This window comes from Aythya ferina (assembly GCF_964211825.1).
Source record: "Aythya ferina genome assembly, chromosome: 3".
NCBI classification, from domain to species: domain Eukaryota; kingdom Metazoa; phylum Chordata; class Aves; order Anseriformes; family Anatidae; genus Aythya; species Aythya ferina.
Genome location: NC_140298.1, coordinates 108,355,657 through 108,382,909, shown reverse-complemented (window position 1 = coordinate 108,382,909; position 27,253 = coordinate 108,355,657). Strand labels below are relative to the sequence as shown.

Below are 27,253 nucleotides of genomic sequence, written 5' to 3'. Positions count from 1 at the left end.
TTTCCCCTTCTGAAATAAAGTGCTGTATGTGTGTTGCAAGCTACCTTTCCCAAGCTTGTGGTTAACCCGTAGGTGAGGATCATTGATTTTAAACATCAGTTATACATTTCTTGGCAAGTTGTTAAATCTTAATTTTAATCACAGTCATTTTCAAAAAAAAAAAAAAAAAATCTGTCCTTCAATCCACTGATTAATAGGAACAGCATTAAGTACTTTTTTTTTTTTTTCTGCATTTGCCTTGAATGTTATCTCAGAAGATAACATTCTCAGAAGATAACATTAACTTCTGAGATAAAATTCATACAATGAATTAAACTTGAGTTTACAATGAGTTAAACTTGAATACATTTTAGTAAAATTACTCTTATTTTTAACAGATAAATTGCACACACAATGGGATTTCAAATTATATCAAATCAGGGGAAGTAGTTAATATACTGGAGAGCAGAGATGACATTCAGAGGGACTTGGACAGGCTGGAGAAAATGATCTGTGAGCATCCTCAGAAGGTTCATGGAGAGCAAATGCAAACTTCTGCAGCAGCCAGGATAACCCCATGCAACAAAACAGGCCCAGGGTGATTGGTCAGGAAGCAGCTTTGCAGAAGAAGACTTGGGGAAGAGGGTGGGTTGACAATCTGGAGCAGGTCCAGCAAAAGGCCCACAAGTTGGAGTACATAGAGTGTAGGGAGAGGCCCAAAGAGCTGGGTCTGGAGCTGAGAAGGATCCAGGGAGACCTGGATCCTAGCCAGCAGCTCCCTGATGGGAGAGAGAAAAGAGCAGCCAAGCTCTTTCTTTACAGAGATTCACAGTGGAAAAAGAGACAATGCCAGGTGCTGAGTCTTAAGAGCTTTCAGCCTCTCAGTGGCTTTTTACAGGTTTCTCACTGTAGTTCTGGTGATACAGGACACCAATACTTGTATTTTTTTTTTTTTATTAGAATTTTAGAAGTTTGTTCTTGAGTGATAAGAATATAAGCACGCAATAGTGTATTCTCCACCACTTGAAGATCTTGTTCCCTTTCTCTGTCTCATGATCAACTTTTAGTTTCCATCTCTTCTACTTTTTTTCCACTTCAACCTTCCTCTCTGTGACTAGATATTATTTCTTCTCCTTTTTTTCCCTATTTTTTCCTTCCTTCCTTCATTCCTTCTTTCCTCCCTTCTTTCCTCCTTTCCTTCCTCCCTTCCTTCCTCTATTCCTTCCTCCTTTTTTCTTAAAGTTTATTAAAGTTTGATCTAATTGATTATTTGATTTTCAGCCTCTTTCTCATTCTCTTTTTATTTTTCTTGATACTGCAGGTAGAACAGGATGCCTTTTTTAACATTCCCTGCCCATATAAATCATACATCTTTGTTTATCTGCACAGCTGCATGGATAAAGGTAATGTTAGAAGCAGGAAACATTTAATTATCCACTTGTAACAGGCATTTCTGGAAGTCCAAAGCACAGATTATAGAATAAATATCTACAGTAGTTACAGTTACAGTACATAGTTTAGATAGAGGCTCAGGTGCAAGTATTCATTTACTTGAGGCCACTGTTGTTTAGCAAACTCTTTTATTATTTTAATTTCTTTTTTTTTTAAACACGAGACAAAAACAAACATACAAACAAATGAACAAATACCTCTAACTAGGAAAAATTATCTATGGGCCAGTAAATTAAGGTTATACCTATCTGTTAGGTAAAAAAAAAAAAAAAAAAAAAAAAAAAAAAAAAAAAGTGAAGGTAAAAAGAAAAGAATGTGAAACTAGAACTATTGAGAAAAAGGGATAACAGCTTAACTCTTAGCTTGCTTCACTCTGAGAGCCTGTTTCACTGCATGCTGCTGGCTACCCTGTCACTGACGAGACACAGACATCTGGTTTGCACCCTCACTAAGTTTCTGCTTAGTTAATGATAATTGGGTTGTGTAAAATCGGTGCGTGCATGCATGAATAAGCAGGTATATCTTATCAGGTATATCACCAGCAGATATGCAGATCTTGAGGGCAGCTGGACCTGGCTAAAATTCTGCTATTTTGGGGCCCAGTTTGCTGCAAAGCAGGGAAAACATGAAATCACTGCTCAGAGAGGCAGCTCAAGCACACAGATGAGAAGTCAGATGGTCTGCTTTCAGACCTGCTGCTGACCTGCATGGTCACAGAGACCCCATCTTCATCTCCTGCTCCCCCAAATTTCTCCTTGCCTTAGACAGTGACTGTGCCAGAGAAGGGTTCCCTCTCTGCAGAGATTTCCTCCATGATGCCCACCACAGAGGTCAACTGAAAGCTTCTGGCATTGTCCTATTGCAAAGTTTTGCATAAAATGGAGACACTATCAAATAACAAATCTAAATTTTCCAGGCAATATTGCTTTAAACCAGTTGAGACCCCCCACCCCCATCTCCCCATGAAATCGTGAAATTTTAAAGTACTAGCAAATGGGTTGCATTCAAAAAAAAAAAAGAGGCAGGGTGGGAATCTTAATTTTCCCTGACATTGACCTGACCTGTCAGGCTTGGATGCACACTCATCAGTCTCCTGCTTTTATCAGATAGCTGACATTCTGTGATGAGTTGAAAGCAAAGTAACACAGATGGATAGTGCTCTCTTTTGAAGAACAAAATGTACCAGTAACTGATTTTTCAAGTGCTTTCAACATGAAGTTAACTCTTAGATTGTAGGAGCATCTTTTAAAAGAGTGGGAGGGAAAAAAAATAAAAATAAAAAAATTCAACAGAGATGATAGGGATTCCCTATTAATATGCATCTGAAGTAAGCTAACATTTACATAGTCTCTGCTACTTTCAGTGTACTTCAGACACTGACTAATCAATACTCATTACACAGCTTTAAAAAGCCTAAGTATTCCTGGGGGGAGCCCCATCCTCCCAAATACAACATAGAGCTTGAAGCCAGCTCTAATGTCCTTGGGGCCTCCCTGAGCTCAGACAGGCTTTCCTCCTACAAGAAAGCTCCCAAGCCCTATCTTCTTTCAGGAGAAAAGCAGCTTGGAGAAATGTCGTTGTCGTTGCACAGGAAGGAATTTCATGTAGGCAATTTTTAATTAGTGAACCCAGCCTCCCTTAGGAATCAGTTCTGAGAAGAGAATAAAATGTATCCCTAGCACACATGGGCCTGGAATTAACCATTACAACAGAGCAGAGAAAATCACTGATTATATCAAATTTTACAGAATAGAGAAGTTCCCTGTGAATCCTATGGGTTCCTACTTTATTTGGGGTAAAAGAGTAAGAAACTATTATATGTAGAAAACAAACAAACAAACAAACAGAAACACTAAGAACATCCTTTATATATATCCTAGTTTATATGCCTGATTTTGTTCAGATATGTTCATGATACCGGTAAAGCCCTGATTATTTTTTTTTTCAGGGTTTCCTCTTCCAGCCCAAAGATTGCTTTCATGCTCAGAGAATTACTTTTACTTTTTTATTATTATTTATTTGTTTATTTTTCCACAATATAAACAAAAATATGTATTTAAGAAATTGCTCCATGGCTGTCTTTTCTCAAGTTTGCTAGGTGTCAAAATTCTTGCTTTCCTACAGGGAGATGTGCCCTTTTAATAGTAAATTCAAACTGACAAAAGAAGCCAATCTTCTTGGTTTAGCAAACATTATATCACACTCTATTTCCCTAAATTCCTCCATGAGGACTTTCTCTACCTTAAAGAAAATCTTATAAAATAAATTCAAACTCTTTTTTTTTTTTTTTTTTTTTTTTTTTTTTTTTTTTCCTCTGCAGTATTAGGGACACTCAAATTCAGTGATAGAATTTTTGGCAACAAATTATATAATTATTTTTTCTATTTTACATCTTCAGAGTAACTCTCAGAGCTGTTATAGCTCCTGGATGCTCCACCTGGCAGTACGTGCATGTAGGTGTCTGGCCAGGGGCACAGCCCTGGAGGGAAAAGATCAAAGGACTATAAATGTGTCAAACTTTCAAATGCAAATCACCTGCCATAACGCTGCTGAGAACAATTCCTTCATTATCACCATTCTGTGAAAGGCTTAAATTAGCCTGAATTGGCTGAAAAGAACAAGAAAAAGAAAGCCATTTATCTTCCTGTGAGTTTTATTACCTTTAGATTTATTTGGCTAATGGTCCAATAGCCCACTAATCAGAATATCTGCATAATAAATTATTCAAATGATCCATAAATAAAATCTGTGATCATATAATGTTGGTATTAAAGTTAAACCAAGAACTCTGACAATGGGTTATTACAGGGTCAAAAGAGTCCTCACAATAAGCTATTTTTTTTAGTGGTCAAACTATGAGCTACTGTGATTTATGCACTAGAAATTATCAGTTGGCTTCCTGGCTATGACATTGAATTAAATCTAGGGGAATTTGTTAAAGTTCATTTCCTAAGCTCTATATTCTCCAGATAGACAAGACACTATATCCATCCTTAGTTCAGCCTGTCATTATTCTGAAAATATAAATAATTTCTTAATGGAGAATAAATACAACTTTTTTTTTTCTTTCCTACTTCTTAAAATAGATATGTTATGTAGTAGAGTTATGCAAGGGACACTGTGTAAGTATTTGATTGATTTAACTGAACAAAAGAGCGAGAATTTATATATATATATATGTATATTCAACAACTCCTAATGCTGACCTATAAGGTAAAATTCTAGCACACTGCTTTGTTAAACAAAAAACTGCAGCGAGGTTTTCCTATGAGAGCTTTATTGAGATCGCTGTAATAGGGTACACCTTGACCTGAAAGCTCTTGGTCAGGATAGGGAAGGGATTGTGTGAGGGGAGCTGGCTGGAGACCCCTCAGCAAGCACCAGCCTGGTGGGGCTGCCCAGAACATCCATGCTGGTAATTTCTGCACTTGCTTGTTCTTCAGTGGCTCTTCAACATTTTGATATATTCCCCCATTGGCATGCTCCTATCCCCACAGTCAACCACTTGGGTTAGACTCTAAATTACATGATTGATTAAACACAGTGTGCAAGAACAGTCTTTTCTCTAGAAGTAATGTACAAGAAGGCTATGCAAGGTGATACAGACACCTACATGCACATCACACCAGGAGGACCTTACTGCTTTGAAGTCTTTCCCTGTTAGCTTCGCTGTCACTCGCTGCCACAAAGCATTTCCAAGTTGTGGGCTTGTGGTAAATATCAATGAATGGGGAAGGGAAGTCACACAGCACAAACAAGCCATCTTTCCCTTAGGCTTCACTGGGTGATAAGGCTACTTTCCCCCAGACAGATGATTTGAAGCCACCCAGGGTCAAGAAGGGCATTGAACACAATTTTCCCTTTTCCAGCTGAATTTCTTTCATTACTAAGAACTTCTAGGGCAAAAAGACACCCCATGTTCTCCTGATCTATCCAACAGGATAAGAGAAGACAAATTAATTCTATTAAGCAATAGTTCTGATTGCTCACTCTCAGGAAGCTTTCAGATTTCTGTAAAATCAACTGGACATAAGCGACTTGCAGTCTGCATGGCTAAGCAAGCTCTGTGGGGAGAAGAAAGAATCATTGCCACAGTTAAACCACAAAAGCAGCTTGGGTACAGAAAGATGCAATTAATAACACTGGCCCAGTGCCATGTTGTCTTCTGTGAACTACAAATTGCCCACTCCTTCAGCAGCATTTAACATAAAAGATACTACGTCAGCAGTATCATCCCAGGTCACAGTGAGACATTGGCCCTGTAAATAATTTTAAGAAAATAGAGCATATCCCATATATCCCATATTCCTACCTGGAGGGTCTTATTTAGTAGAGGCCATGCAATAACTACAAAAACTAACAACATGTTAGTCTTGATGAAAAGACTTATAAAGCCCCTTTACAACAGGTGTGCACATGGCTTTACCTCCTGGAGCCCTTTGCTCCATTAAACTTCAGGCTTTGGGAAATCAGAGCGCAGGGCTCTTTTCCACCCAGTGAATCCAGCTCACCAGCATGAAGGATTTAAAGGCAGTATCTACAACACACCACAGTGGGCTGAGCTACAGAGGGGCCTAAGGGCTGAAGCTGTTCTGGCAGTCACGTCATCCTGGAAGGCAGCCTGAATTCGGTCTGATATGAGGTCACGAATTTCATCTGTTTTTGCAGCAGATAAAACTTGAGCCTGTTATTCATTATGTGTTACTACTGCCAGAGCAGCACTGGCATGCTGGGATGAAGGGAGAAGATACTGGGTAAGGATTCCTCTAGTAAGCTTTCCTACAAATTTATTCAAAGCAGACCACACTTACCATTCCTCCTGCTATATCCCAGAGAATAGCAGTAGCCTACCAAGGAGCTAGCCTTTGCCAGGAGCGTTCGTGGTAGGACAACTAATCTGGCTTCAAGCTTGGCTGGGGAATCACTCTTGCAGAGCAAATTGCTTTAAAATAAAAACATAATGTTAATGCACAGATAATTCTACAAAAAATACACTAAGCATTAAAAATATGCTGAAGTTAGCTTTCCCCCTCATTGTACTTCAGTCAGACATCTAAGCCATTGTGAATACCCATCAGTAAATCAGTGGTTAGCAGTTTCTATGGAGCAAAAATTTCAAAGGAGAGCCCTTTTTCCAGCTGTTCTCAGTCTTTGAAGTGACAATATCTCCCCCAACCCTTCAAGGGAGATTGGGGTAGAGGGTGGAGATGGGACTTTTAAAGAACTTTTAAAGTTCTATTATTTTAATTTAGTGATTAATCTTAAGCTAAGTGAACTTCAGTACTGACGGTAGCTACAGTGCAGGATAGGAGAGCAAGAGAGCTGTGCTAGAGTGGTTCTGTCACCCACGGTAATTTTGTTTTCTTGAAACAGTTGAAGTGTTTTGTTTCCTGGAGGAAAAAAGCGCCAAATCTAGCACCGAGTTTACTGTTGCACCAGTAGCACTTGGGGTCACAGCAGCTGCCAATAATATTCTAACTGTGGTTTCCTTTTATCTGCTGATAATATAGGGCAGGGTTTGCCACCTTTTTAGACATGAAAAGACTCAAGCTTGTCTCGAGTAGCAGCTGCCCTCAGCCTCTTTCACCACCACATTTTCCAAGTTTCATTCTTGATATGATAGCATAGAGCCAAGCCTGGGCAAATCCTCAAAGTTCAGCTAAATAACCAGGTAGGAAATTTCCTTGTCAACTGTCACAAAATTATTGTGTTCATTAATTCTATTAGTTAAGTAAAAATTGGTAAATGTAATGAAAATGAGTATCACTCTATCAAGGTGTGAACATGCTTAAGTACGCCAGTAATATTTTCCAGTGGAAAAAAAAAATAAAAGCAGGTGATAGGGGGATATCCAGGAATTAGTCTTTGTTTTGTTTTGTCTGTTATATTTCTGTATCTATTTATTTATATATTCTATGTAAACAGTTGCTTTCTAGTTGATTCCCTATGGACCTGAAATAGGGAGAGTTACAATTACCATGAGTAACGCCAAATAAAGTATCCCTTCACTATAATTTGCTACATTGAAGAACTAATTAGATGTTTAATATTGCTTTTAAGTGGAAATAATTGCACTTGCAATAAGTGCCATTGCACTGCTAAGACAACCTACACTTCTGGGCTGTATCTCTCCAGGCCAAAGGGATGCTGGTATCAGAAGTGATCTGTTAGCCAAAGTACAGGGGCTGCTACAGTGCTTCCATAGGAAAACTTTTGCAAAGAATGACACATCTACTTGCCCCATCTCCACAGCAGATATAGTTTTATTGCTTTATCTAGAGCATTCTGATACAGCTTGTTTGGGCTGACCATGACAGGTAAATGAAAATAGTATAAATGATGCATCATATTCATTTATACTTATGACCATTTTCATATGATATTGCAGGAATATTTCCTGGAGAAGGAGGTTATGTTACACCCATTCAATTTATTTAAATACAGGGGTTGCAAAGCAGTCAGCTTTGGTACTGTAAACACAGTTCCAAAGAAATGGACCCTAATCCTCACCTTGAGTAAGCTACAGCAAAGTGAGGGGTCACAATACTTTTAAACAGTATTTTCCCCTTTGTAGCAAATGGCAAATTTAATTGTGAACCAGAAGTCTGACAAGTCACCCTCAAGGATAAATGTTATGGCAATTTGTGGCAATGAGGAGCTAGAGTCTAAATGAGACAGGGCATCCCATACAGCTGTTTTCAAATCTATCACTGCTTCTGAAGTAGGGGTGGAAAACTTAAGCAAAAATGAGACACTGCAAATGAAAAACTTGAAGTCTTCATGCTTTTTGTGCTTGAACTGTACTTAGAAAACCATATTAATTTATATTCATATAAAAACATAGTGTCGTTCCCCCCCCCTAGTTATCAGTGCCTTACAACCATCTCATTTCTGATTTCCATCATATCGTAATTCTGGCCCAGTATATTTGGCAAATAATCTATTAAGGCAGTCATCATAGCCAGGTTTGGAAAGCAAACACACACATACACACACTAAAGTGAAAAATTTTTGATGTCTCCAGTAGAATAAGGGATTGGGACACATAGAGAGGGAACAAAAGCAAGCACAGCTGTATGATGATGGTATTTTTATTCATGAAAATATAAAGGTACCAATTCCAACTTTCAGTATTCAAAATCAGCAGCAGGGCAGTAAGAGAATCAAACATAAACAACATTTTTTTCCCTCTTCCCCCCCCACAAAAAAAAAAAAAAAAAAGTTTGACCTGTCCACTACTGATCACTAGATAGGGGAGCCCCAGGTGACTGCTATGCCATTTCATAGCATTTCTGTTCTCTCACCTGCCCTCTCACATCAGCTGCACAATGAGTCTCCGCAAGAGACCATTTTCAAAACTGTAAACATTTCCAATATTTTTGGATTTTTTTTTCTTATTTACATAATGCATATCTAACTTGGAAAACCTGCTCCAAACCAACTTTATCTACCTCTAGGCAATGTAAGAAGCTACCATTTTTGCTAATTAAATTTTCTATTTCCTCCTTGAACACAGTTGGGAGTTTAGATTCCTAACTTCTAAAGCTTTGACCTTTATAAGGAAAGAACTGACATTTTCATTAAGGCATAGATATTCTAAGTTGATTTCTATTATTAACATTATTTGTCAGTAAGAGTGATCATCCTTCTGGTTGGTGCATAGAAAAAGTAGTTACGAATGCTTAAATATAGGCAAGGAAGCATTTCTAATAAGCTGCTGAAGACTATTTTTTTTTTTATTTTTGCCTATAACCAGATTGCTTGTGTATTAAAGAGGGAGGAAGAACACCTTCAAATATGCAGTGTATTCAAGTTCAAGAACAAACATTTACAGTACGTGATATTTTTAAGAGTCTGCAATACCATTATTAGATTCTGATTTTCTGTAATTTAATCTTCATCCCAATATAATTAGAAGTGAATGTTAGATAGGATTTCACATCTTTTGTAAGTAAAAAATGCCCCAGTCTATAAGCACATGGTTATAATAGCCATGACGTTCACTTAAATAGCAGAAGTCACAACTACAAAAACAGAATATCCTTAGATGGCTTTTTCTATTCTTTGGAAGGTGCACACACTCAAAGAGCAGTTTATTATAGGGCATGGCAGATATAAATTTAGCTACGCTGTAAGGTACATCTGCTGCGTGTCTCTATCTGGTCCTTTAGAGATAACCAACACAATCAGTGTCTATTTTAAAACTAGCAAAATTAAGTTAGTTGGGCAGAATGGAAAATTTCAGTTGTAAAAAGCTCTATTGCTTTGTCTTATCGAGCATATCAAACAGCAGCATAGGCGCTGTTTTAATAGCTCTATTTTTGTAATCAGAAGGACTAATAGCTGTACATGAAGCACAACTTAGCTGGGAAAAAACAGACTTCATATTTCAAAAATAACATCTTTTGCTCCCTTGTATACTACAGAATGCTGCTTACATACAAAGTTCAGAACATGATCAAGTCCAGAATAATGGGTATTTGCCTATAAGTTGTGATTTAATACTTTTGCTAACATTTTAGTTTCAAACTTCAGCACCAATATGATGTATTTCAGTACACATTCATTATGAATTTGTCCACTTTGAACTGACAGAGCACACTGCAGAGATTTTGAGAAAGACCTCTGTAAGAGCTGAAGGTTCAGAGTTAATTGTTATCATAATCTATTTCATGAAGGACCTAATTGATTTTGATTCTTCCTTTTAGTCTTTCAGACAGGGGAAGGGGACTGTCTGCCCATGGATAAATCTGAACATCACTTTCAGCTTGCTGCACAGGACTGGAAGTGGTCGGTTGTTCTGGACTTTTGGAACAATCAATTTCCACTACACAGGAAGGTTCTGGACATATTTGCAATGACAAATTATTACCAGATTTCTTAAAGTCGGTCTTTTTCTTCCTCTGTTTAAGTATAAGTGCTGAGTCGCTGCTTGTTCTTTTGCTACTAACAGTGTTACCCCTTTTCTCTGCAAAAGATTTTTTAAACTGGCCGGTGTTCAGCTGCCTTTTTTGTTTCTTATAAACTAGATTTTTATTAGTGTTGCCATCATCACTGTCCTCACTAGAGGAACATCTGTTCTGACACACGCTCTTTTTAAAAGAAGTTTTCCAAGCAGTCTGAGTACAAGATTTTGTAAAGTGATGGCCAGTTACCATATCTTCTGGCTTTTGAGATGGGGGAAGCATTTCACACACAGTATATAATGGCTCTGTTGTTTGCCCACAGGGGGCTAGAGATGTTATATTGTGGTCTTTTTGCATCATTTCATACAGGCTGTCAGCTTCTTTGCATTGATCTTGACAAACATGTACACCATATTCCCTTGAACAGGTTTCTGATTGCATAGTTTTAGTTTCTTGCACTGGTTTGTTTAATGGGCATGAGGAAGAGAGAGAATCTTTATCAGGATTCAATGCTGCCTTTGTGTGCTTAAATCCTTTGAGAGGCTCTCGCTGCATTACATCTTCTAACAGCAAAGGCTTTGACTGAATAGAAGTCTTCCTAAATATACGCTCACTTAAAGACAACTTCTGAAGTTCTGCCGTACCACCATCTGAAACTAAATCATCTGCACTGTCAGAATGGTCTGTATCAGACTGCAAAGCCCCAGAATATTCTGAGCTGTTTTTCCCTGTTTCATGAGGTAGCGGGTGTGAGCGCTTTATGCATGCAGTCAAGTCAGATGCTGGATCACAGCTATCGCACCCCTGGGCTGGTGAAGCACTGAAGGAAGTTCCTTCCCAATCAATACTGCTCAATTGTAGATCAGCTGTTACAGAGGAAGAAGATGATCTCTCTGAACTTTTAGTAAATTGTGCTGGTAATACAGATGAGTCAGCCAGTGTACCCTGTGAGTGCGAGCAAGGTGATGCAGTCAGAGAAAGCCCAACTGCTGATACTGGCATCTGAAGGCATGTTACACAGGAAGCTGCCGCTATTGCTGGCTCTTTTGATTCAGTGTTACTCTGGTGTATCTCAAATTCAGGTGCAGTTTTTGTATCTGGTGTGTGGTCTTGCACAGTAAGAATTTCACTTGTAGATTTAAAATTCATTTGAGACAGAAGATCAGTAACTTCATCACAGACATTTGATAAATCTTTTTCTTTTGGTTTGTTTTTCCTGTCTGAAAAGAAAAAAGAGGTGCAGATCAAACATGATATTGCTCAAGAGTGGGAGAAATATTTGCTGCCTTTGATTCTGGTATTCTGGCAAGAACCGTAAGTTCATAAGATATAAACTTTTGGACTTACTTCTCTGTTTCTTTGCCAGAGCTTCTGACTTTTCCATTTGGTAAAGAGCAACAACATCTGGATAAGCAGCCTGAAACAAAGATGCCTCTTCTACTGTGATTACAAACAACTCCACAGGGTCATCTTCTGCATCAATGTAATGTTCTAGAACAATGAATTTATATTGGACATATATATACATGAGTATTTCAAAGGATTGGATAAGAAAGAGAAAGAACAAAAGAATTCAGTATAAGGAAGATATGTAAAAAGGCAAACAGCACAAGGTTTGAGATTTAGCTACACTGTAACTGCTTTCTTTCTGCCAGGTGCCCGGGTCAAGCAGGCACATTAAAAATAGAAGTCTGTCAAGAGGGAAGTTTCTAGCTAGTAAGCTGTCACAGCTTCAGATATATAATGAAACAAGACATGAAACACAGAGTACAGGTCTTATTAACATGTACCACAAAAAGTCCTTGAAAACGAACCCTCTTGCTTTCTTGGTAGGTAGGTAGGATGTTTTTTGTTTGAGTTTGTGTTTAGTTTTGACCTGGTAGTTGTTTTGTTTGATTGCTTTTATTTTTTTTAAGTACTGCTTTTGGTTTCAGGTTATCTGAAATGTGATGCACATTTTCTACATCTCTCACAATTTCCAATCTTACCCACACATTGTTTCCTCATAAATGTCAAACTATTTTCCCCTTTCAAGAATGCTTTTGTTCTTTTCCTGTGAATTGTTCAATAACGTACATGGGAACCACACCAACCTGGTTTTTGCCACTCAATTTCAAAACAAGGAATCCCATTTTTAACACGTGTCTTGACTATCCTGTAGGAACAGAGAACATGATTATGTTTCAACAGGAAATGTAAAATTTAAGCTATTTTAAAATATTCGAGTATTCTAATTTAAAATGTTTCTGAGCAAAAATTATCTTTGTAATAGTAAACTTAGCTTTTTTAAAAAAGTTACTTTTGTATATAAGTTCTCTGTCTAGATTTTGAATACTGACTTTTTTTTTTAGTTGATATTGCTTAGAGTAGCAGAACTAAAAATCAAAAATGCCATTTTGTAAAATACAACCATAATATAAATTTCTACAAACACCAGGTTGGTATCTTCAGCTATGCCATGGAGAAGGCTGGTGCCATAGACAGTAAGTTTCTCAGTGAACAGACAGTATCACGCATATTTTTTGCAAAAGAGCATGAAGGAATCTAAGATGTGAACTGAACAGGAACTTCATGAGATTTTTTCTAAAAATATCTACATCCCAGTTTTGTAGGAAGAGGCTGGTACTGACAGACTGTGACTCATTAATCCAGAAAAGATACTACCATATTGACACTGACTGTTCTCCTTAAAATTAAGGTCTATGAAGTCTTGAAAGGCATTGAGAAACAGGGAACAACTACTAACCCTTCCTGCAATGTAAGAATTTGGGGAAAAAAAATGAATACCAAAAAAGCCTGTCGTTTGATATTACGTCAAATAATTTCTTTAAGACTATGAAGTTAAGTTCAGGAACCTTTTGCCAACAGACACTGTAGATTCAGAAAGTTTAAGAAAACTTAAGAAAAGGGCTTAAGAAAAGATTAGATCGTTTAAAAGAAAATGCTTTGAGGGCTGATGGCTCTCTAAACCTGGCTCAGAAAACTCCTGAGTAACAGAAACCTGGATGTTGGGAAAATATTCAGAGGGATGTAGTTACTTGTTTATCTTGTTTTTCCTGTGTACCCATTTTTAGTGACAGGATACCTGACCATTTCCGTAATCATAAAGGCAGCTGTCCTCAAAGAAAATGTTTAGAGAAAAACAGCTAGCAGAAATGAACCGTAAGCCAGCAAATTCATTAGACACATAACCGAATCTGCAGATGCTCATTTTGATGTTCATGCTCGTATCTTGAATCACTGAAGTGAATAGAAACTAACCATAGCAGACCCTATTAGAACTGAGGGAAACTGCTGTATGTGTTACTTTGCGCAGCAGCAACAGCACAGATATTGGCATATGGATCTAAATTTTTTTAATCAAAAATTTTAATCAAAATAAGCACATAGCTTGAAAAACAGATGGAAGAATACCATTATATGTTTATAAAAATGAAGAAAAACATGAGAATTTTCCTTAAGCAACAGGAGGTAAACATTAGGTTCAAGAACTCCAGTTACCGTATTGCCTGCAGTTGTTTTGAACTGATGTAGCCAGATTTTCTCTGGTTCATATCATAAAGTGTCAACAGTGCTAACAGTTTCTTACAAGCATAATTCTTTGCCCATTCCATCTTCTCAGAAGCAAATATCTGTTAGTGTAAAACAAAAACACACTTTAAAAACATTTTTACTCTGTTAGATATCAAATTTTGACAGCTGTGTAGTAGGGACACAGGACTGAACATTTAAAGTATTTTGAACATTTTATACGTCCGGGTAATGCTGAGTAATATTTCACTGTCAAGTGAAGGAACAGTTATCCTTATCTGGGTAGATTCTTCTGCTGTCAGTAACAGGTCCAGGGAACAGCTGTGTGGCTGCAACAGCGGGAATAAGACAGTTACTAAACACCTTATCAGACAGAGGACAGCTATGCAAGGAGCTGTGAAAATTACTGATTCTACATGTGAGAGGAAGTTGAATACAGATCTTCATTAAAACCATGATGCTCAACAGTAGTCTATCAAGTTTTATATAACTTAACATACCAATTCAGGAAAATGAAACATTATAAAAGATCTGCCTTCAGCAGTAAAAATACATAATAAAAATCATTCTTAGAAAACAACTCCAACAGCAAGTATATACAAACACCTCTTCCTACCTTCACCCCAGAAGCCTTATTCCTCACTCTCTAGACAAAAGAATATCCTGTAAGCCTTTTGAGCTTTGTGCACTTTGAATTAAAGGGCCTCTAAACTTGGAAATTGGCAGTATTGCGCTAAATATCGGCCTGCTATCTGATTTTGGGAAAACATGCACCATTAAAAATGAAAGCCTCTTCTGTCTGTTACATACAGAAGCTGCTAATCTTGATAATGCCAAGAAAACACTAAAAAGAAAGTTAAAGAAAAAAGTCTGCAATTATGACTTGCTGCAAGTCACATACACACTGTGTCAGTATGAAGATGAAACAGGTATGAGTAAAAACAAGAGCTGTATCTGTTAATACCTTAATGAAAGGTGAGAGGAAAAAAAGGTTAACATCCCTGAAACATTATGCCATATAGCCACACAGTACTTTATACACTACAGATGACGCAACATTCAGCAACTCAATTTAATAACACTGGACAGTGAAAAAATAGAATGGCAAGTGACCCTCCCTCAAGTTCTCTTACTTCTGCTTTTCTACATACATACTTAAAATCAATTAATTTTTTGAAGTTGTCATTTTAGACTTTCAAAAGATGTAGTATATTAAAAAGTTGCAGTAAGATTAGGGAGGTGATCGTCCCCCTGTACTTGGCTCTGGTGAGGCCGCACCTCAAGTACTTTGTTCAGTTTTGGGCCCCTCGCTACAAGAAGGACATCGAGGTGCTTGAGCGGGTCCAGAGAAGGGTGACAAAGCTGTGACAAAGCTGGTGAGGGGTCTGGAGAACAAGTCCTACGAGGAGCGGCTGAGGGAGCTGGGCTTGTTCAGCCTGGAGAAGAGGAGGCTCAGGGGCGACCTTATCGCTCTCTATAGGTACCTCAAGGGAGGCTGTAGTGAGGTGGGGGTTGGTCTGTTCTCCCACGTGCCTGGTGACAGGACGAGGGGGAATGGGCTTAAGTTGAGCCAGGGGAATTTTAGGTTAGATGTTAGGAAGAACTTCTTCACTGAAAGGGTTGTTAGGCATTGGAACAGGCTGCCCAGGGAAGTGGTGGAGTCACCATCCCTGGAAGTCTTTAAAAGATGTTTAGATGTAGAGCTTAGGGATATGGTTTAGTGGGGATTGTTAGCGTTAAGTAGAGGTTGGACTCTATGATCTTGAGGTCTCTTCCAACCTAGAAATTCTGTGATTCTGTAATTCTTATTTCCAGTAAAATCACCGATCAAGATCAAAGTTATCACAGATGCATAAACAATAAAAGCCACATAGAGCTAAACAACCAGTAGTGTTATGTACCTGAAAGGACAATAAATTTGGTCTTTTGCAATCCATTATCTTGATTAATTTATTCTTGTTTACGAGAAATTCTTGGATAACCTTGAGATAAAAACAGAAAAAAGGCAGTTTAAGAGAGGGAAGAAAACTGAAATTTCAATTAATTGAGTAAAAGAAAAATTTCTTTAAATAGGCTTGTTACCTCAGGGAACGGAAAGCCTTCACAACTATTAGCTTTTCTGTGGGTAAAACAAATGTGTTAGGAACTGGGCACAAAGAGGAAAAATGCACAGCTTAAAACCTCACCCTGCACATGAAAACAGGGAAAAGTAGTTTATTTTCAATGCACTCCTACTTTCTGATATTGTCCTCCACTGCATTTGCTTGTTTCACTTGTTCTAACTGATGCCATTCACAAGGGCAGCAGTACTTGGAGTCATTGGGTTTGCAGTATCTTGTGCTTTCGCAGAGTTTACATCCACTGCGCTCATGTTCCTTGTAAGACCCTATAGAAGCAGATATACAAATCACAATGACAAGGCTTCCAATTATACAAAATTAGTAGTAAAAATATAGAATTTGGAATACATACGAATTTGAGAGGAATAGGAGCTATATTCAGTTATAATAGCAGATCCGAGTGCATTAACTATATACTTACAGTAAGAACTGACAAATACATTTTTTCTTTTTTTTTAATCAAGATTAATTAACAAGCAGTTTTGCACCTTATGCTGAAGAATTTAATACCTAAAAAAACCTAAGTAGTCTGTGACACCTTCACAAACATACTAAGCAATGGATATTTGAAACAAGCTTTTTCTTCTCCAAGTGATAGCTTTGAATGAGTACACCAATCAAATGTGCTACCAAAACGAGGTTCCCTAAGACTAACTTCTTAAGAAAGGGCTAAAAACTCAGCAATACTAATGGATTCAGCCCTCCTTACGCAAGACCAACTCAGACAGGGAAAAAAAAAAGCTGCTTGTCATGTAGCACATTTTCTTCACTGACATTGTTAAAAAGGCAAGTACCTGGGATCACACAAGGACATCCTGTTAATATTCCATCTGCTATCAACTGGTTTCACATTTGGAAAAGGTAACCCCAGCCTCAAAAAAGCACTTACACAAATACACACAGTTGAAAATCTGAATACAGCCCAGAAGCTGAATGACAAGAAAAGTAGTTTTTAATCTTTTCTTTTTTTGACAAAAATCCAACCAACAAACAACCCCCCATGCCCAGAATAAAAAACAACAAATGATTAAGCTAAAAATAAAATTCAATGCTTTTTACACTGACCTGGATGATGACACTCAGAACAGTGAATTACCCTTTTAACAACCACAGTTGGATCATCATACTGAAATTCTTTCCATTGCTCAAATCTAGAAGGATGATATTGAAATCATTACAAAATACTGTAAAAGCTTTCATACTTCAAACAAAACACTAAAAAGAACACTCTTTATACTTCTCAGGCATTTGCTTAAAAAGCAGTTTTCTAACTTATGAAATAGACTTTTTTTTTGTGAGCACATAGTTATTGGATTTCTAGTGTTGACATATACATTAAAACCAAGAAAGCATTTAGTATCCCCTGTCCTGATCCACAACCCAATTAAAAAAGAATAGAAAAAATTAGCAAGTCTGTCATCAGTCCTTGTGACTTGCATTCCTAAAACATCAACATACACCTGCTAACTCAAAAGCTAGGAGTCAGCTTGTGTTTTAAAAAAATGAAGAAGCTTGCTTAGCAAATATGAAGTAAGGAATGTAGTAACCTGTCCCTCAAAAAAAAAAAAAAGAGTTAAATATTATTAACATCATCTTGGAGATGAAGCCCATACCAGCAAGTATTAGAATAAAATCAAGGTAAGTTTTCAATTTACCTTTGCAGTAAGTTTTGACCTCTCAAAGTCTCAATTAACTTTAAAGCTTGTTCTTTTCCAACTCCTGGAACGCCCTATAGAGACAGAAATATTAAACATCATTTAATGACATACAAAGTATACAGATTTTTATAAATTGCCTTCACAATCTTATTAACAGAAATGATAAAACATTAACAGACATTGAGCTACACTGACAAAAATAATTTTTGACATAGTTATGTAGTCAGAGGTGACAGATTATACCTGTACTACCAGACACCCAGTAGCAAAGATAAAATCATCCATTTTCCACTACTTACTTTCTATACATTGTTTTTGGTTTTCTTTTTTTTTGTACACCATCTGCAACAGAACTACAATATGAAATACTTGAAACATTCTTGACAGCTAACTGCCAGAGAGATTAAACTTTTCAGAACTTTTGGAAAGACAAACCAAAGAATGAATCTGTCTTGGATTTTAAACTCAAAAGACTGGAATCTCAGATGAAAAATGTCTACCAAAAAGTTTTCACTTACAGGAGAGTGGCTTTATGACAAAGAAACTGCTTTAACCTTAAATACTTATGTTCCAAGAGATGACTTAAAAAATATTGCAAGAGCATTTTTTCTGAAAAATAAATTAAAAACCCAAACCTGAAAGAAGCCCTCCTTTCCTCTTCAACAATCACTTGCTTGATTTTGCTATTACATCTTGCATTGATTTTGCTGTTATTATATCTGTAGTATGCATGTCCTTTACAAGACTAGCCCTATAAGTAATACATGGGAACAGCAAATATTTTTAGAAGCTAGCTCATGGGCTGAAATCTAGGACTTTACTGTAAACCCTAGATATACTGAAGAGTGACAGACAATGGATTCAAAATAACCTGAATGATTTAAATCAAGAATCAGTACCACTTAATATAAACAGTATGTGTGTCCTTTCTACAGCACTACTACAAATAAACTAGTAGCTTGTTTTTATTCAAATATAACAACTGAATATATACAACTGTATGAAATAAACATCTTTTCAAAACCAATTAGAAGTTGTCATTGGTTGTGCAGCCACTCAGGCAGACAGGTATTCGCCTTCTGCAAGGAAAGCATCACATATATGCAATCAACAAAGCAAGTGCAATTGTAGAGTGGTCTTCCCATTTATCTTTTCTGCCAGTCATCACACCCACAATGCACTCCTGTAGTTCAGCTTTCCCTGGAAGTTTCTATCTTTCTTTGCTTTGCCAGGTTTCAGCAACTCAAAAGACCTATCACATATTGCTGATTGTGTGACTCCAGAAGACATATGCAAGAACCTGGCATTCCAGGAGCTGCTACCTGCACTACAGTAAGTACCGATTAGCCACTACTTTCTGCTTCCCTCTCAGGCTTGTCTTTAATAAAAGAAAAAAAAAGGTTAGATCGATGTGCTCTGTCATTCAGCATACTGTCTGTTGTTTAAAAGGACAGTTTTATCAAATTGATATACTATGATTTAAGAGTAACTAGACATCCACTGCAATTCTGAATGGGAGCAACCATTGCCTATGGTCACAGAACGATGAACTATATAGAAATCTAGTTTCATACCACTTAATTTCCATTTCAAATAGCCATTCCAACACCTTCTGGTGAAAGTCTCAACAAAAATAAAATTCAAAAGCTTTCAAGAAAAAAGTAACTAGCGAGATCACTCTCACTTCATTCATTACCTCAAATTCACAAAGTAGCTGTCAACTATTTGAAAATCATGTAAAGTTCCCTTAACTAAAGTTCTATCAAATACATCCAAGCTCCATCCAGAACTGGTGCTACTAATAACTACAATTCAAAACCATCACTACTAACTATTCCAAACAGAATAAACAGAAATGTTTTTTCTTCATTTTCCTCAGCTACTCTACTGAGGATGTACTTTACATCCTAATGGGTACAAAGTATCCTGGCAATCACTCACTTTTCATGTTTGCTAAGTTTCAACATTGTTGATACTTTCATATAATGGAGGTGAAGACTACAGTCTGAAATAATACATAAAATAGATTTAGAAAGATTAACGTTTATTAAATAATTTGATTATCTTTAAGACATCAAAAAAAACATATGTACATGTATAGTTACTAAGCATCTTCAACTGAATCTCAGTAATCATGCATTGCACAAAGTTTTGTCAGCATGCAGAAGTCTCCCTTGATATACTGTCTTGAAAAACAATAAACTGTAAGTACCTAATAAAAAATAATTATATTGCTTACCTTTGGAAGGTAATCACAACCCAGAAGAACAGCTAGCCCAATCAAAGACTCTCTGTCACAACCAAGCTTCTCCTTGATAGAGGACATCGTGTAACAGTCAAGATACGGTTCCTGCAAGAAGAATTTATTTTATGTTTTATTTCTACAACATCAAGGAAGGAACAGCCTTAATCACATTCACTTTGTTTAGCCACCACTATTCACCCATGTCTTCAGGCAACAGGCCTTTCCTATAACACACAGAAGAGTCCAACAGCAAAAAAAAAATAAATATAAAGCCGCAATTAAAATTACAATATCATGCATGGGCACCAGATTAATAACTATAGTTCTGGAGTTTCAGGTTGTAAGTGTGGGCATCAAATGTTCAAAGAAACTGAAATAAGAGTTGTTTTCTCTATTGCTCGCTATCTGTAGAAGTAGTAAAACTAACTTTGAGTACTAATGGCTGTATATCTTAGGAACTGCAGTTTTTAAGTCCATATAAACCTTATAACGCGCTACTTGAATTTAAAAAAAAAAAAAAAAAAAAAAAAAAGAACAAAGGAAGTCAAACTGTAACCTAACATTATACCTGTGAGCTAAAGGAACACATGAAGCCTTAAGGACAGGACTCAAACACAACAATATTAAATAATGATTAACATGAAGAAAAAGATAGGAAGCCCCTACAAAACAAATAGAACCCTGTTATCTGAAACAGATGCCCCAAATGGACACCCCCACACAGAGTTACTTTTTCTATCAATAGGCAGATATGTAGTACCTTAAGATATGTAATAAAATACCCTTGAAAGATCAAGTCCACCTTCATTTTTGGTAATGAATAAGGAAGTTGAATGAAAGAAGATTTAGACCGTCTTGACCCCAAATACAGTGCCATCAAAGCAAATCATTTTCCATCAACTTTTTCTTCCCTAGTCATTCACTAGTCATTCCTAGTGCTTTATTTGGTTCTATTTTTTTTTTCCTATTATTTAAGTACCTTATTGACAAGTCTTTCAGATAAAGATTTAAAATTCCAACCCCAACATCATTTTTCCTTTTCATTTTTCGGTTACAGAAAACTGCACTCTGAACAAGACCAGGATCATAAACTGATTAATAGATTTTTTTTCTCTTTTTTTTTTTTTTTTAATGGAAAGGTCACAACAACTGATTGTTACACAGATAAATAATCCCTGTCCTATTCATATTTGAGACTAGCAGTATTAAATGTAAATATATTTGTAATGAATAAAATAAACATGTAAGATGTAAATGTGTGAACCAACCAAAAGGCTAACCATTCCCACGTGCCCTAATTGTAAGTTTACTGGAATCAGCTATTTCAAATAAATTCTTTACTGTTGAGGAAGGAAATATAATATTGCTACTTAGCTTTATTAGACATCACAGGACAGCATTAACACAGATGACAGTACTGCAAGTGTTCTTCAATCCAATTGTTTTGCTCTCAAATCCTGGTAGACAGGCAGTGAATACAACAAAGCATTCCTGTCTTAAAGGACTATATTAAATAACCTCAACTACCAGATGATAAGCGTGGTGTCCAAGTAATTGTTTCAAGGCCCTCCTGTTAATTTCTACTTTGAGAAAAACTCTAAAGAGCAAGCAAAATCTCCTTCTGGCCTTAATGAGGTACATTACCTTAGCATTCATGGCAAAGTTCCTATAAACTGTTTGAGCTCCGTATAAGAAGACATCTCCATCGTTGGTAATGCACCCATCAACGTGGCCTTTTGCATTTAGGTAAGCACACATTGCCTCTGCTTCCCCTGCTGCTTGAACCCAAGGGACACCTAAACACTCCAACAGTTCCAGACACTGAAAGAATCCAAAAGAAAAGAGATTGAATGCTAAATTAAATCCAGTTATTAGCACGAATTTTCTCAGGGAAGCATGTATGTCCACTCTGAAAACTGCTACTGTTGCAATGACCATAAAACACTATATCAATACAAAAATTGTAACAGTAAGCTACTCTTCCTATAAAGCAGTCAAAAAAGTAACTAAGTAACTAAAGTAACTAAAAAAACTAAGAACAATGCCTTAAATACAGAATGAACACCTTCACAGAAATCTGTATGCTTTAAATGTATTTTTAGGATGTTTTCAAATTAAGAGCAAAAGAAGAGTTTATCGTCACAAAGCGACATGGTTTGCTTAGTACTCAGTAGTAATACTGGGCTAGCACAGCCATCTTTCAAACTGTCAGACTCCTCAAAAACATAAAGCATGACAGTACAGTATTGTTGGCCTAAGACTACAACAGTTTAAGACATACTTAAATATACTAATATATACTTCCTACAAATTTTAGAACAAAAAAATTGTTTTAGAATTTAAGAATAAAACATGAATTGATACATTAAATCTACCAAAGCCATGAGAACACAGATGGAATTTCTGTAATAAGCACTTGATTATGACAGCAGCTCACTGTAGCATAACACAAAGAACATATCAAACAAGAAAATTATTCTGACATTCCCCCCTACTATAATAAATTAACAGATGCTGTAACGCCCAATTACAAAAGGGTTTGTTCGCTCTAACTCGTAATATTGCTGACATTTGTTGCATAGAAAACTATTGAGTTCTTGTCTTTGAATTATTTAAGGTTTCTTTCTCTCAAATTAAAAAAATACTGAAACATACCCCTTGATTACTCACCTCTTTTAATATGGATTTAAAATGAGATCTCCCTGTTCTTGCAGCCCCACACTTCTTGGAAGATCCATAGCGCATCTCATTCCTCTTACTCATGGTGTTTGCTTTCAACTTGGGGGCCTCTCCTTCCATGACAAACACTAGTTTAATTCCCATTGATGTTAAGAAAGAGAACCGAAAAAATAGGTTTCTGCAATAAAGTAATGTGTTCCGTAAGTAGAATTAGGGAAGCCTGATTACTTCAGATGTTTTTGTTATGTCCCTTAGTCTGCCCCAGGAACAACCTTAGCTTCCTCTCCATCTTCTATGACTCCCTTACCCCAAAGCTAACAGATTTTATCTATTTCCTTGATGCCATTTTACTAGCAACTTGTAACAGCATTACGAAACATCTGAAAAAATATCACCTAAGGACAAGAAAGATTTTTTTTTTAAGGAACAAAATCATAAACAAGTTTAGAAGGCTAAATAAAATATATTCAAAGTCCAAAGTCTGCTTTCAAACACATCCGTATTGATTGTTTTGTTTTAAGCCTGAAAATTTACTTCAGATACGCAGGCATATCTGAAGTAAATGAATACTTTAATATTAGATACATAGATACCATTACCATGCCAATTTATTTAATGTGCAAATCTGCACCATTGATGGGAAGAATTTTAGTTTTAAAAGCAATACTAACCACTTGGTCTAAACAGTAATAATCAGAGTACTCAGACAGCATATGCTTCTTCCAGTAATTCCTGGATGAATCTTCCAAAGAAAGTGACCAAACATTTATCTCTCTTCGATTTACAAGGAAATACCATTCTTCTAGATTTAATTTTGTATATTTGTTATTGGTAAAAGAGTGTAAGTTGATCTCTTGAGGCTATTTCTATTTTCAGAAATTAAAGGAAAAAGAAATCAATTGATTACAATAAAAGTTTCTGTAGAATACTTAGCAAAATAATTTGATCTCCAACTGCATGAAATCTTTTTTTCCCCTGGTAGAAATCTGTCCATTCCTTTGTCTTACTTTGGAAAGACTACACAAGAGATCTGGACTGATGGTTCCATTTCACTTTCTCATAGAGAAAAATTCATGTTAAGCTTCAACTTTTACCCAGTTATCAATCTGGGGTCCTAAGTATAATATTTTAAGAAAAGATTTTCAGAAGATGCTAATATTTCACATTAACAGAGTTCAACAGAAGCCACAGAAACATCTAACAACTAGTAACTCAATAATTTTGAGCTAACCAGCTAACTGGTCATTTAAAAACTATATATATGATTTCATTTTTATCACCATCATTTGCAGAAAGCTTTGAAGTTATAGCTGCTTATATGTGCTACTTTAAACATACACACATTCCTGAATGCTGCTCATAAGCCTGAAGATCGATTCGGACCTCCTACTTAAATAAATATGTTTAACTAAAATTTCAATTCATACGCCACATCAGGCTAAAGCATGCCTGACTCCCGTTATGTTCTGAATCTACCAGCCTCCAAACTGCTGTCATAAACAGGCTTAAAAGTCCACAGTACCTTCTAACACACATACTCAGAAATATATGGGAATTAGCATGTTGATTTGTGCTTGCCACTTGATAATCTTCATATCGCACAGTGCTATACCACAGCACAGTTCTGCTTATACCCATCTCAATCTTACCTACTGTTAAGGCCTCAATAAAAGATATGCTGAGCCTAAGAAATTCTTCTGTTTGCACCCAAGCACTAAGTTGAGTTCAACCAGTAGGACCATGCTTTCATTTCAAACCCTTTATGAACATAGCACAAGTGATAACAGAAAACAAACACAGTCATATAAATTTTGGAGGTAAGTTGTCTTAAGTTTAGAAGTACCAAAACTAAATTATATAGCTCCAAACCTTTGGGCTACAATAATTTCTATGGATACCATACCTCAAATGTGGCTTGGTAACTACTCCAATCATCTTTTTAACAGTCTGTGCTTCACAAACCCACAAACTTAAATCAACAGCAAGTGTTTTTCCTTTAAGACTGCTCAAGCTGACAGGTTGTCTCACAGGCTCAAGGATTTGCCACAGATTAGTCACTCCCATTGTTCCACCTTCTTTGTTGTCAATGGGAACGTTTTAGCTGTAAAGACTAAACAAAATAAAATATTTTTAGAACATAATATGAAATGACATATTATGAACATTAAGTTCAGAAAATAAATAACCAGGCATTATCGGTTTTGCTTTTATAAGTCAAGAGCATTTGCGATCATGTATTCCAAATATGCAGTGACTCCATTTCACAGGTGGCTTATCACTAAATACCTTCTTTGGATTGTACATTTTAATTGCTAATAGGCTGAACATAAATAAAAATCAGCTGAAAAAACATAACATGCTTCCAAGTCTCATATGTCCCTTACACAGCTAGAAACCAAGACTTATTTAAAAAGAAAAAAAATCCGCACCCCATAAGGCCATTATTTTCCAATTTGAGGCTGTAGGATTCACTTTAAAAAGATCATATTATAGTAACTTACATATAACAGTAGATTGAGGAATATTTACAATGACAAAAATCAAACTCTCCTTGCTAGTCCAAGATCATATTACAAGGGGTAACGGCCAAGGTTGTGGCTTAGGAAGTTAAACATCAGGAAATAACAACAGTGGGTACTTCAGCACTGGTTGCCCACAGAGGCTGCAGAATCTTCCTTCTCCATTTCCAACATTTGGACAGCACACAGTCTTAGTGGCTTAATCTAATATTGGTAGAACTTCCCTCTCTGCAAGAGAAAATGACCTCCAGAATTCCCTTTCAACAAATATTTCAGCAATTCTAAAAGCATGATTCCAGAAATGTGTGAATGTGCCTATTCTTACTATTTTTAATTGCAGTATTGTGTGACTGGCACTAAGATACTTACAATGAATGCTAGCTAATAACATACACCCATTAGGAAGAATATTTCTTTATCTCTTCTTTACTTAAGCAGCTCTGTTCTCACACTACCTATACCTGGATTTCCTTTACTTCACAGTCCTTTTATTGTTCTGGTTTTCATACCTTGCCACTTTTATATAAACAACTCTTAACATATACATTATGTTTCCCTCACAACACCCGTCTATACCTACATTGCCTTACCATACAAAGTTTGCCTCATGTTTATTTCCTTTTCTGTCATTTCCTCCAATATTAGAAGATAAAAAATAAAATCTGGAATGTTTTGTACTTCTTGCATCCTGATTTTGAAACTACTACACGCTCAAATAACACACACCGCCTTCCTTTGAAGTCATGACTAGGTGAACTCTGAGATCCGCTTAGGACACGAGTAGTTATGCCATCTTGTGGCTTCTTGTGAACATGGCCACATTAAGTTTATGCATCTTTCACATTCAACACCTTCAGAGTCTGAACAGCAAGTCTGTCTTTGTACGGTGCTTTTTTTGTACTTTAGAACTGTTTTAAAGCAAGGTTGCTATTCAATAATGTACTGTTTCTGCTGCAGGTATTCCAGGTTGTTTTTAAATCACATTCTCAAGGAAAGATCTACTTTCAACAGATATCATGTTTCTGTAATCCACTTCTTCAGTCACACAACCTGGTTTTAGTTTTATGCTCTCAGAACATTATGTAGTAACGTAGAGGGATTTTGTTGTTGTTATGCCTCAAGCACATGAAATGTGTTAAAATTATAAATAAAGCATGCAAATACGTGGCATAATTTAGGGTATGTTGCATGGTACCTAATTAACAGGGAAGACAAGCATACTATAAATACTTAATGCTTCATGAGATTAACAGTTATATAAACAAACAAACAAAAAAAAACATAGTTTTAAAAATCTGAAACTAAAACCAAAGCAAAGAAAACAACCAAATAACTTTTTTCCCATTTTGTTTCCCAACAAAATCCTGTCCTCAGTAACATTTCCTTACCTACATTCAAAATATATTTCGGTTTGAGTTATGAAAATCTGTAAGACCTACCATACATCCAGTTTCTACTTTCTGAGGGTATTCTGTAAAATATTTACGTCTGGATCCTGCATAAAGACAGACCTACTACTCCTAATAGGAGTGATCTGCCTATTCAGATTTTGAAGTTCATTCATCGCAGGTTTCTAGTCTTCCTAGAAAAGAGAAACTTCTGAAGGAGGGAGGTCAAGCCTCCTTCTTTCCCGACATACTTCTAAATCACTGGAGATAAACTTCCTAAGGCTTTTCCCCCAAGAAGTCGCATGAAAGCAAAGCACCGAGACGCACATGCGCCTTCTGTTCAAACATAAAATTCCCGCCTTGATACGAACTCGGGATCCTGAAGTAGCGCCTGAAAGAAGAGAGGAATTCCCTGACTGCCTGCTTACAACGAGAAGACCTCTCCAGAAGCCTCCCTGCCCGATAACAAGATGCACAAAATGACTGCACGCCTACAAACCTAAAGCCCTAGCCCCACACTGGCCGCAGGGGACCCAACGCCCCTTCCCACCCGAGCCCCCACAGAGGCTCAGGCTTTTCCTCAGCCGCCTGCCACGCGGCAGAGCAAAGCGCAACCAAACTCTAATGAGGAATTAAAACAAATTTACCTCCCCAGCTCAGACCTCCAGGGCCCCCCAAGCACCACCCGCTCTCCCTCACGCTGCTCCTCAGCCCTAACAGCCGCCCCCGCCCCGAGGGCAGCTCCGCCCTCGAGAAAATGGCGGGCGCTGGGAAAC

General features: G+C 36.9%; 1 protein-coding gene across 4 annotated transcripts; it reads right to left on the bottom strand.

The window, feature by feature from the left end:
• Positions 1-8,506: 8,506 nt before the first annotated feature.
• GEN1 (GEN1 Holliday junction 5' flap endonuclease) lies at positions 8,507-27,239 on the bottom strand. Of its 4 annotated transcripts, none has more exons than XM_084514744.1 (15): positions 27,125-27,141; positions 26,529-26,671; positions 24,474-24,680; positions 22,562-22,748; positions 21,536-21,712; positions 19,886-19,996; positions 17,644-17,717; positions 17,054-17,139; positions 16,104-16,254; positions 15,951-15,987; positions 15,770-15,850; positions 13,839-13,969; positions 12,431-12,492; positions 11,685-11,828; positions 8,507-11,557 (listed from the first exon to the last, which is right to left on the bottom strand). In XM_084514744.1, exons 3-15 carry the CDS (start codon positions 24,632-24,634, stop codon positions 10,113-10,115), a joined length of 2,847 nt encoding a protein of 948 aa, XP_084370870.1. In that variant the 5' UTR covers positions 24,635-24,680; positions 26,529-26,671; positions 27,125-27,141; the 3' UTR covers positions 8,507-10,112. The 4 variants fall into 4 exon arrangements, with proteins under 4 accessions (XP_084370870.1, XP_084370869.1, XP_084370871.1 ...); XM_084514743.1 differs by lacking the exon at positions 27,125-27,141 and adding an exon at positions 26,977-27,032; XM_084514745.1 differs by lacking the exon at positions 27,125-27,141 and adding an exon at positions 25,072-25,317 and having other exon boundaries at positions 26,529-26,736.
• Positions 27,240-27,253: the final 14 nt, after the last annotated feature.

Coding starts and splice junctions, on each gene's coding strand:
- GEN1 (XM_084514742.1), bottom strand. CDS start 24,634: ATGGGAGTGACTAATCTGTGGCAAATCCTTGAGCCTGTGAGACAACCT. Junction 15,988..16,103: donor GTGGAGGACAATATCAGAAA/GTAGGAGTGCAT, acceptor TTTTACCCACAG/AAAAGCTAATAGTTGTGAAG. Junction 12,493..13,838: donor AAACAACTGCAGGCAATACG/GTAACTGGAGTT, acceptor CTGTTCCTACAG/GATAGTCAAGACACGTGTTA.